At 39.8% G+C, this 12,238-nt stretch overlaps 1 protein-coding gene across 7 annotated transcripts in view; it reads right to left on the reverse strand.

Annotated features, from left to right (window-relative positions):
* ELAVL2 (ELAV like RNA binding protein 2) overlaps positions 1-12,238 on the reverse strand; it is a 174,794-nt gene that overhangs the window by 106,471 nt on the left and 56,085 nt on the right. For 6 of the 7 annotated variants that reach the window (XM_063455189.1, XM_063455187.1, XM_063455190.1 and 3 more), the window contains exon 2: positions 10,970-11,060. The exons of the other annotated variant lie outside the window; for it this stretch is intronic. In XM_063455189.1, the coding sequence (XP_063311259.1) occupies positions 10,970-11,041 (72 nt within the window). In that variant the 5' untranslated portion in view covers positions 11,042-11,060. The remainder of the gene's footprint in view (positions 1-10,969; positions 11,061-12,238) is intronic. 7 annotated transcript variants of the gene reach the window in all.

Below are 12,238 nucleotides of genomic sequence, written 5' to 3' on the forward strand. Positions count from 1 at the left end.
GGTGTACAAAGAGCTGGTCCTGTTCAGGACCGCTCCCAGCAAGAAAAGGGTGTAATCTCTCCCATACTCACACCTCCAGTCAGATGCAGGCTTGTGGGTGGCCAGGGACCTGCAGTGTTAAACTGCTCGAAAAGAGTTTAACTTTTGAATAGAGAGACAATACCATAGGAATCCACACACTATAGCCAATTTAATGAGATTAATTGGTTAGTGTGCCAATAGTGTACCTTTAATTTCATTTTAAAAACACACTGCAGGCTCTAGCAGGCAAATAACAGAGCAAGATATAAGAATTTTGAAATAAACACTTTACTGTAAAGGAATCTGAAAAATTACACTTCTTATGGAAGTGTGTAGAGGGGTTGGGAGAGTCTCAGCAAAGAGGTGTGGTTAGGGCTGAATAAAAAGGTTATTTAAGACCTAAATGGCAGAGTACTACACATGCACCAAAACTACTTCATTAAGCTAAAGTTATTTTGGTGCTTAACCCCCTTGAGGATGGCGGGCGTTCTATGCCGTCCTTCTAAACGCCGGAGGGCTGCATAGTACGCTCAGCCGTCCTCCCGCCGCCCTGTGCTCACCTGGACCGGCGATCCCGGTCCCGGGGGACTGCATGAGACTCCAGCAGTCACCCTGTAGCAGCTCCGGCCACTCCGGCCCTCCAATGCCATGTGACTACCATGATCACATTGCCGCAATAGGAGTCTATAGAGCTGCCTGAGCGGTCAGGCAGTCCCCCTGACTCCTGAAATGTGAAAAAAATAAAAACATGCTAAATATATTATACATATATTATACAATATATTCTAAAATAATTAAAGCATTTATAATATATTATACATCAATAGAATTTCATTATAAGTGTACTTTGTGATAGATATAGAGGAAAATATATATCTACGTACCTTAATTTTCTTTTCCTGGTCATAGGCCATGGCAGTACAACAATGGGTAGCTCCTCCCTATCCCTAATCAGACAGGAACCCAATTAAAACAGAAAGTAACCCCTCCTTCCCCTCCCACCCTCAGTCTTGTTTCCAGCAATATCCCAGGGCGGGATATTTGTGCTGCCATAGTCTATGACCAGGAAAAGAAAATCACGGTACGTAGGAATACATTTTGCTCTTTCCTGGCCATATCCATGGCAGCACAACAATGGGTAATACCGAAGCAATAACAAAGGGAGTTAAGACATACACAAGACTTCCAAAACATGTATGCAAGTTGACAACACACACCTTGCAAGGACACTGGAAATGAAAAACTGATTGCTCACTATTGACACATTAGCAAATTGAACAACTCAAATGTACCAAAAAAAAAAAAAAAAAAACATGAAAATTGGTTGAGGACCATAGAAACATAGAAACAGCAGCCATTTACCTATAAGTTCCAGGAAAACTTTGCCACTGATGCTCAAAAGGGAGAAATGGCTCTAGTGGAGAGCAAAAAGATGTTCAGGTACTGTAACCCCTAGGACTTAGACGACTGAAAATAGCCAAGACTATCCATATGCTGATGGCCTATATAGAGACTTGAAGACCTTTACTGGTCCATTAGTAAAGATAAGCAGACTATCAGAAGAAAGCCAGATAGCTGATCTATAGAAATAGATCTTAAGACATCAAATGTGTCCATTTGTTTGCAATGGTTCATATTCTGCTTTTGATACATATTTAGGACAGGAGTAGAAAGTTTCATTACTGACTTTACTTTGTAATCGATAGGCTTTAGATATATTGTGGAAGGCAGTAAAGGGGCAAAATAATGCTCGAAGATCCGATATCTTATATACTCTCATGGTAAGAAGCCGCGAAGATTACAAAGCCCTTAATAATAATAATAATAATAATAATAATAATATTTTTTTTTAAAAAAAGGGTAGAATTCCAAGGGGAGCAATGGTTAACCGAGGGATCATACAAATACAGCCAACAGATATTTAGGTACCTTCATATCAAAGCCCTTTCATGAAAAGAAAGATCAGAGAGTACTGAGACATGTACCTCCAAGATGATGTGGCAAATTCCTACACGATTTAAGAACTTAGAACCTCCTTGGTAGAATGAAATTTAACCACCTAATTAGAAATATCCCAGGAAAAAAGGCACCCCAACTCCGTAAAGGTAGTCGAGGAGATACGTTTTTCATGGCCTTCAGAAGGGTATTAATTACTGCAGTTGAGAAAGAAAAAAAAAATCTTATTTAAGCCTTCTTTACAATATCAAAAACCTTCAGAATGAGGAAAGTAGCACTGGACCTGATGGAAGAGTGAAAAACTCTTTTGGGAGATCCCATGGAGGTACTGAAGAAGATAAGCAGGAGACCATGGACTTGGTATCAATATGGTAGTCAGGATGATTGATATTGGTTCTTGCAACCTATGCTGACGAGAAGTATTGGATGTTAAGGGTGTCCCTTTTCCAGGATGTACTCTATTTAGAAGATAAAAAGTTCCTAAACCCTAGTGGATGGTATTCATAGTCATCACTGTCCAATGGATTTCTATAGGAAATGTAACCTCCTCCCTTGTGCCATCTTATTAGACCTATGGTGGAGGACTTGGATCAAAATGCTCTCTGCTGAGGTAATATGACCGTCAACATCCATCATTTACTTGATACGTCTTACTGCACTTTCTGAAAAGAGCTGTTCCGTGCCTTGGACTGTGTCGAACAGTGTGCTCAGCTATATTGTTCACTATGAAAATGTAAAAAGAAAAGTGTCCTTCCACTGCAGTCTGAGAAATATCTAGTGATGTGGGGCAATGTATATATGGGAATAAGCATCCTGCAAATCTATGGATATCCTCCAATGAACTAGTAAACTACCTTTATGATGAATATTCAAGAATCTCTTAATCCATTCATTTAGGAGGATGCATCAACGGACCAAGTACTAAGCTAAAGTGCCCGGCTAATACACAGTAAAGTAATATTTCTTGCTAGAATATAATGCAACCTACATAGGCTTCTTAGCTGAAAACCATTTCAGGCTTAACTTAAATTGTAAATTGTCAACAGACAGGAAAATCTAGGATATGCTCCTCTAAATGATTCATACCAATTTTAGAGATTGAGGCAAGAGCTTACAACAAGATGAAAACCTGTGCCAGCTGACACATAGGCTTTAGTGGATCAAGACCATCTATACTCCATGGAGTCTCAGAGAGATCCCGCATTGTTTACAGGCATAGTGGAACATTTAGCCAGACTAAGTACTGCATTGTTCACTTAGGAGCAGAGTCCAGGTACTAGTGTCTGAAATCCCAATGGATGAAGACGGAGATACTCCTTTGTGTTAATAACTTCTCTCAGTATAGAACAATTCTTCCATTAAGGATCTTACAGGGACTAGGAACTTGAAAAGATACTCTGCACCTTCTGATAGCCGAAAAGAAAGGCAAGAGTTAGAATGCTCAACATTAGATTATTTCAGGGATAAGGACCTGCAGACGCTGGAAATCAAATGGTCCACGTGAGTGGATTCTGGAACTACTGAAATCGAGTGAATATACTCATCTGATGATTCCATATCTCTGAACGTATACATCGCCAAGGATTCCTCAGAGTATCCATTTTGGGAATTGTTCAGAGGATCAGAGCTTTAACTGCTTCTATGAGGTCTTGAGATACCCAGTTTGATATTGCATAATATACGGCACAGGAGTAGATTGGCCTGTAGCCACTTTCAGACAGTCTGTGGAGAGACTACTTTCACAAAGCGCTCTTATCATATGCCTCACAAAGTATCTTTTAGGGAGACTTCCCTTGTATGATCCGGATGATTTTCTTCCCGTAGAGCCATCATCATAGGGAATTCCAATTACACTTTATTAACGCCAGAAAAAATATAATGGCTTACCTATGTCTTAGAGTGTGACCTTTTTTCCGGGAGCAGAGAGATCTAAATCCATAACTGTACAAGATTCCTTTTTATCCTTAAAGCAAAACACTGCTAAAACAGAGATTAATAGATACAGAAAAAGATGTGATATACCTTAAAAAAAAAAAAAAAAAAAAACTTACCAAAACCAAAAAGGAGAATTCAAATAAGATGAAAACTGCGTACGAATCTACTTACTTAATATAGGAAACCTATAAGAAAAAAATTGTGCTTCAAAGGGGGAACCAATACAACACTCCAACCACCACAGCTGGACTTGCATTTCAGAATACGCACAAGCAAATTAGATTTTTGCGCATGCGAGTAAGCTGTATGGCGCGACCTTTTGACTAGCGCATTCATATTCACGGGGATTAAATGCAGAAGAAAAAACCTGAATGGGCACCCAAGTATGTATGAAAAGAGACCTATAATAAAACAGGTCGAAAGGCTGAGATAGAGGAACAGAAAAGCAAATAGCCTGTTACCAAGTACAGAGACACAGAAATAGGATAATAAAGCTAGTGAATGCCTAAAACCAAACAGAGGCATATAATAATGTAACAAACGTGGCAGATAGCCAGGTATCACAGTATAAAAACCGCAGAGGCCTAGAAAAAGTGAATAGAGGCAAATGCATATTAAAAGGCACTTTGAATAAGTGAACCCAGCAGCTGTATTAGAAAGCACTAGGAAAAGGTATAGCAAAATGTTTAACTAGGAAAAAGACATTTTATGGTTTCCAAGAGCATCCCAGGGATGTTACTTTTAAGAAATTTAATGGTACTCTTTTTTATCTACCTAAAAGGGATGAAGGGCTGAGTCAACCTTGCTGGGGAATTGAACCTGCAACCCCCAAAATATACAGATTTTTCTGACAGAGCATTAGCCCATAGAACTCTCACCACACATAGGCGACACATCATCAATATTAAAAGGTTTAACAGAGGCCTAGGAGTAAATTAATCCAAAGGTTACATTAAAAGGCCCAACAGAGGCCTAGGAATAAGAGAAAGAAGCCAAGGAATAAGCTTGGTTGAATTCAAATTCGAAGGAAACGCTTACTACCGTTTAAATAAAACCAATGAAGGGTAGAAGGGGTTATACCCAGACATGCTCTACATGTACATGTCCGGCCTGCAGGAAATAGGATGATATGAGAATCACCAAAGAGGTACTCACATCCAAGGATGAGGAGTATCATGGTTCCTCTCATGAAATGGGCACAAAAACACCTTCAGGGGAAATGTGTGAGTTATCTTCAAGGTTTCATGAACATCAAGGCAGATTTCCTGAGCAGACAAAATCGTGCCAGAGAATGGGGTCTAGCAAAATGGGCCTTTCAGGGGTTGGTTTGCAGATCGGGTCTTCCAGAGATCGACATGATAGCAGACTTCCAGAACAGACAGGTTCAGAGGTTCTTTTCCAGGGAGCACCATCCCCTAGCGGAATGTGGGGATGCCCTCAGCTGTTCATGGAATTTCTGGACAGGGTATGAGTTTCCCCCGATTCCCCTTATCACCCTCCTAAAGAGAATTCAAAGGGAACGTGTGGTGGTGATTGCAGTACTCCCGTATTGGCCACAGAGACCCTGGTTCCCACTGTTGTGCCTTTCCATGGAGAGCCCACTTCATCTGCCGGTGAGAGACGACCTGCTGTCTCAGGGTTCTCTGTTCCATCCTGCTCCTCAAGCCCTCCAGCTGATGGCATGGAGACTGAAAGGAGGCGGTTACAAAAGAAAGGGTTGTCAGATGTGGTGATTTCAACTATGCTTCAGGCAAGGAAACGGAATACTTCAGCTGCCTATTACCGTATTTAGGACATCTTCACTGACTGGGCATCTAACAAAGTTATTTCCCCAGGGTGCTTCTCTGCTGTGGATCTCCTGTGGAAAAGGCTGTCATGCAGATCCGACATCCTATCAAGTCCATTTCTCCTCCTTGGTACTTGCCACTTATCTTGTCAGCCTTACAGGGTTCCCCATTTGAACCCATAACAGATTCCAGTTATGTTCCTTACTCTTAAAACAGCTCTTCTTCTCGCCTTGACTTCAGGTAGAAGAGTCTCAGAATTGGCAGCACTCAGACAAACCTTTCATCTCATTCCAACAGGATAAGGCGATTCTGAGAACAGTTCCAGATTTCAGGCTTAAACTAGTTTCAGCATTTCATATGAACCAAGAGATCATCTTGCCAGCTTTCTTCCCATCTCCTTCTGAAGAGGAACGATTGTTTCACACCCTGGATGTGGTTTGCTAATATTTGTGTTCAGCGAATTCTCCAGAGTAAAACAGTACCCCCTTGTACAGGTTTTAATGTGTCCTGGAAAGTTACAGGGTTAAATATAGGGCTTGCCAGGTAAATTCTCTGGACTTTCTGCCTGGGTTGTTGGAAAGGTCCCTCAGATTGTAATTAATAAGATGGACTTGATTATGTAAAAATATTTTATTTATACAAAACACATCTAGAATGTTATAAATACGTGTGTGTGTATGTCTATCTATATATCTATCTATATATCTATATCTAGAGACACAAACACGTATTTATAACATTCTAGATGTATTTTGAATATATGTATTTTAATATCAAAATACAGTTAAAAATGGTATATACATTTTTTAAATGTATTTTTAATATTTAATTCTCATTTATTTCAATTTATTGATTATTCATATATATTGATCATTTTAAGTGTATTTTCATATAAATATATATTAAAATACACTTGTATTAATTATGTATGTGTACATATATATATATATATATATATATATATATACACACACACACACACACACACTTTCATTTAAAAACGGTTTTATAACTTACTAGCTTTTACAAACTTTTTACAGGCATGAGGGGACAGCCTGAGAGTTCAGGCAGTCCCCCTGCAGGCACTGCATAAGCCAGCTACTCTTGCCCTGTGATCACGAGGACCCTGTGATCACATGGCCGGAGGTGGTCTGCCTGAGCTCCCGGGTAGAGCCCAGGATCGCAGACGCCAGAGGAACGGCGGGGACCCAGTAAGTACAAAAGACGGCGGGGACGTTCTGTGCCGCCCACTGGCGTTTAGGACCACCAACTTAAAAGGACCGCATAGAACACCCGCCGTCCTTAAGGAGCTAAACACCAAAATATAAGCACACCCGTGCATTCAAAGATCAACACGGCTTATAAGTGCATGCTTGCATTTAAACACCAACCCCACATACAAGGATACTCCTACATACACAAACATACTACAAGAAGAAGAAGAAAAAAAAACACACAAAAAAAAAAAAACACACCCCCCGACACTTCTCAGTGCATAATACAACCTTGCAAGCATGGGAAAATGTAGAGTACGAGCTGTCAAAGCATTGTTGAAGCTGCATGACAGATGGGGATCTACCTTTTGTCCAGCCTTGCAATAAGTGGCCCAAACTATTCTTGCACCAGGGCTCTCTACTTTAGTACCACCACTGCATCGGGGTGTAGGGTGCGATTTAATGGCAGTGAGTTGGGTGGGGAGAGTGTCTAGGGGGCCCAAGATAATGCTTGCACAGGATCCATTCAATATTAAAGACGGACCTGGGCACGGACCCATGTTTATTTGCAAACACAAGAGAGGTTTACATAAAACAAAACTCTCCCCTGCTCCCCCTCCCATTACCCATAGTTCACTTCCTCTGATAATGCAGGAATGACATTTCTTGCAACGAGATGTATTTCTGTGAATGATTATACAAGAACTACTTTCAACCATTGTATTCTTAAAGAGGCACTGTCAACCCCTGCAAAATTAAATATTTCACAAAGATAAAATCCTTTATAAAAATAAAAAAAAAACGATATTGACTGTGTTGGAATTTTACTGAAATACCAAACCAGTCAAATGATATACTGACATAAAAGGAGGGACTACTTTATCTCTGTATTTTTCCTACATATGACATGGGGCAGAGCTATTGCAATCAAGCAGTGTTAATCCCCCAGCTATCACCAGTGACAGCTGCAGGGAAATTTGCTACATATATGGAGGATCTCACTGTCTCAAAAGATCCTCCATAGACCTGATTGTACTCTTGAGAGACTAGAGCAGTATCTGTGGAAAGGCCGGAAAAGAGGATGGCAGCACACAAGAGTGACAGGTTAAGGCAACTAAATCTCACCTTTACCTGCCCCCTCTCGCTAACAGTGGCGATGTTACAGTGCTGTGAAGCCAAATACAGGGATAGGACATTTTTAGGAGATGCCATGCGGTTTCATGGAGCATGGGTATGCTAAAGAGGTAAGTGTTCTGTTATCTCTGTAGCTCTGGTTATCTCTGCAGCACTACTCATCTCTAAGGGTGTTTATTTTTATTTATTACTGGTATTTATAAAGCGCCAACAGATTCCGCCACGCTGTACAATTAGTGGAGGACATAAAATATACACAGATAAATACAAAAGGTAGAGAAGGCCCTGCCCGTAAGCAGAGATCTAGCTATTTAAGCTCTTTTATACAAAGTGCTTAGCTAGATAGCCAGTGAGCTTACAATCTAAAGGATAAAGTGGGGGTTTGAGACAAGAGGTAGCATGGGAAATTTGGAGGTGATGGCTAAAAAAAGTAAACAGAGTTGCAGCTATTAGTAAAATATAGAGTGAATGAAGAGGTAATTGAGTGAGAATTTTAAACAGCTGTAAAAAGCAGGCTATAAATTTAGGAGGGCACCTGGGTGGGCTGGCAGGTTGGTTGAGCCAAGAAAGAATTGAAGAGGCTTGTTTGCAGGTGGTATGGGTATCTGGGCTTAAATAAGGGGTTGCTGCATTATATTCAAATAAAAAAAAAATAAGAACTGTTACTTCTCAGAATTGATTTTCTACTTTAAATGGGAAAGGAGGGGGACAATGCAAACAAGGAATTTGTCACATGATGAGAGAGCCCCCACACGAAAGCAACTAAAGAACGTGTTCACGTGGGAAAAGCTTTAAAGGGAAACTCCAGTGCCAGAAAAACGATCCGTTTTTCTGGCACTGGAGAGTCCCTCTCCCTCCCACCCACCAATCCCCGGTTACTGAAGGGGTGAAAACCCCTTCAGTCACTTACCTGGAACAGCGGTGATGTCCCTCGCCGCTGTCACCGCCTCCGCGACGCTCCTCCCAGTGATTGCGTCGGCCGGTGGGCGAGACTGATCTCGCCCACCGGCCGAGGAGACCTAATGTGCATGCGCGGAAATGCCGCGCATGGGCATTACGTCTCCCCATAGGAAAGCATTGAAAAATCATTTCAATGCTTTCCTATGGGGTTTTGAGCGACGCTGGAGGTCCTCACACAGTGTGTGGACGTCCAGCGACGCTCTAGCACAGGTTTCCTGTGCTAGAACCCAGGAAGTGACCTCTAGTGGCTGTCTAGTAGACAGCCACTAGAGGTGGAGTTAACTAAGCAAGGTAATTATTGCAGTTTATGAAAAACTGCAATAATTACACTTGCAGGGTTAAGGGTACTGGGAGTTGGCACCCAGACCACTCCAATGAGCAGAAGTGGAGTATTGGACCATGCCATCTCAATGACTTTGCAGGAGTTTGGGAAGTGTGCAGCATTGAGGAAGCAGGATACACTAAGGGGGGGGAGGGGGCTATATTACTAGGGACAGTAACACTAGCAAATTCAGAATATAGATTTGTATTCCACACTCTTAAGCATTCCTTTAATGTGTTATACCTAACAAGCAAATCATAAAAAAACAAAGTAATAGTGATCACAAAGACACTACACACTGAATTTCAGGATCGCCTTTCTAGACACAGTATACCATAATAAATGGCAGAGGGAAACAAGCAAGTATTCAAAATACATTTCAGAGTATAATTTTGCAGAAGACAAATGGTCCCAAAAGTGTGTCTAAAATCCTATCCGTTTTATCTTGATATTTGAGTTTGCCCATTCCAAATCACAAAGAAATTCAAGTTCAGCATCACAGGAGATCTAGTCAAACCATCATTTCACAGTACAAAATTTTTATTTTCAAAGACCAGAACTCTACCACACATGCACTTTGTCAATGGCAAAATATTCCTTCTCTTTGCTTCAAAATAGATTCCATTTTAAAACAAGTATCAGATCTCTGTATGCATAAGCTTTGCCAAGATATGCTATAGCACAAGCTATTCATTTCAAACTAAACCCACATCACTGGGCTTACAATGTCTAAATAAAAGCATTTCATAAATCCCCATCCTTCACATAGTGCTTCTAAATGGCAACTGGTGCTGTACAAGTATAGGTTGAATAGTAGCCTCAATAGTTGAAAAATGTACCAATTAATTTCTAATACATTCCACACTGCAAAGAGCAATAGGTTTTAATTAAAACTATACAAAGACACTGAATCTGAAATGGTGGCTACAAACAAATCTAAAAATAAAAAATAAAAATCTGCCTAATTGCCCATTTATTTTCATTTTCAGGTGGCACAAATTATATCTTAAGCCAACATTCAAATGAACAGCTGCAGTAGGCCGTGTGTGCTAAAATAATAGCACTGCTCAGCTATAGGACCATCTGTTCCGAATAAAATGATACTCGTGTGTTGAAGTTTAAAAATAATGAATATTCCATCAATAGGATCAACAAAACTGTTCACATAGCATAGACAAAAATGCATAATCATTAACCAAGCTGATCCATCTTATTTTAGTGTAGCAATTCTCAAGCAGAATGTAAGGAATAGAAAAAATAAAAAAATAATTTTGTGGTTAAAATTGAGAAATTTAAATGAATAAAATACAGTGAATGCAAAATATATATGTAATAAGTGTTTTGTGTTTGAGACCATACCAAAATATTGCTTGTAAAATTATAATCTAATCCAATATCTGTAGTTTGAGAGTGGTAATGCTTTTGCAACATGACAAGTTTGGCAAAAGAGAATAGATACAGAATATTCTTTTAAGTCTACAGTACTACTTTGCCTTGTTGCTTGGATGATGAATGGGCTGCATTACACTTAACTATGTAACAAATCAAAACCAGCAATTCTCCACAACTGTAATATTTGGTATGGCCTCTGTACAGAAACATTAAAAAGCCTAAAGAAATTTAAGAAAAATCCCACAGACCCCAGTCCAAGGCTCTGCTGCCCACGAACCACTTCTAAGCAGAGAAGCCACATCACACAGTCTGACTGCCATGTTAGTTTGGAGTTGCCGTCTGCAATATGGACACAAAAAGTACTGCATGTTAGATTAATACGGTCATGCAAAGAGCCCATACACAGTTTAGTTTTTTGTTCAGACATCCTATTTCTAATCTCATAAAACAAAGGTTAACACCAACATTAACAGAATACATTTTAATCCATAAACATCAATATAAGTAGCTTAATCTTACAGAGTAAAAAAAAAATAATCTGTGGGTACAGAAATTAATTGGGGTTACAACAAGAAGTAATTCAAGTTCAAAAGCCACCCCAGAAGCCAAATAATCATGTCCCCAAAATCCAAAGTTAATAAATGTAATCATTTTTTCCAGGGTCATCTAAAAATCTGTTCAACTCTTAAATATATTAAAACATTATTTGATAACCCTTGATGTAACATATATACACTAACAAAACATGTCTGGCTTGGTTCTGATAACATGCAGCTTGCTAGGTCAGTAAATAAAACAATTAAAATAACATACCAACATTCAAGTTCCTTTGCATGTCTTCACTATAAAAAAAGGCAAACATTGGGTATTTGCTACACTCTCTGAAACGTGTTCCCTTGCAAGTTTATCAGATGAGCCTTCAACTCTGGGATATTATGGAAGTTGTAGTAAAAAGCTGGACCGAGTAGCTACTACTGATCGCTCATATTTGTTATCATTTAACAGGCATTAGTGTCCTACAGAAACCAACACACAACAGTAAATTTGATAGGTAAAGCAAAATCTTGCTAGAAAAACATTAAGATGCCAAACACACCTTGTGTACACTTTGTTAAGGTAAAAGATTTCCAGATGCAACAAAAATTATAAGTTAAAAATAAATGTAGGAAAAAAAAAAAAAAAAACACATTCGAAATGTTTTTCCCCCCTTTAAGAGGACCGTTAAACACAAAGACATTATATATATATATACACACACACACACACACACACACACACACACACACACTTTCTAAATTTACCAGGGCTAGACAAAACCCAGGTGCCATTGAGATGGCTGGGGGAGTTGCAGACAGCTAAGGCAGCATGCAAGGGAGCAGTAATCTGGCAGTTCCTCTCTGCTACCTGGTGGAGTTTAGTGATGCCGGGATCTGGAATATGAGGTCACTGGCACTGGTATCCCTACAGAGGACGTATGGGGTAGTTGAGAGGAACTGCAGGAAGATAGAGAGCAGTCC

Source organism: Pelobates fuscus, chromosome 5, assembly GCF_036172605.1.
Source record: "Pelobates fuscus isolate aPelFus1 chromosome 5, aPelFus1.pri, whole genome shotgun sequence".
Lineage (NCBI taxonomy): Eukaryota > Metazoa > Chordata > Amphibia > Anura > Pelobatidae > Pelobates > Pelobates fuscus.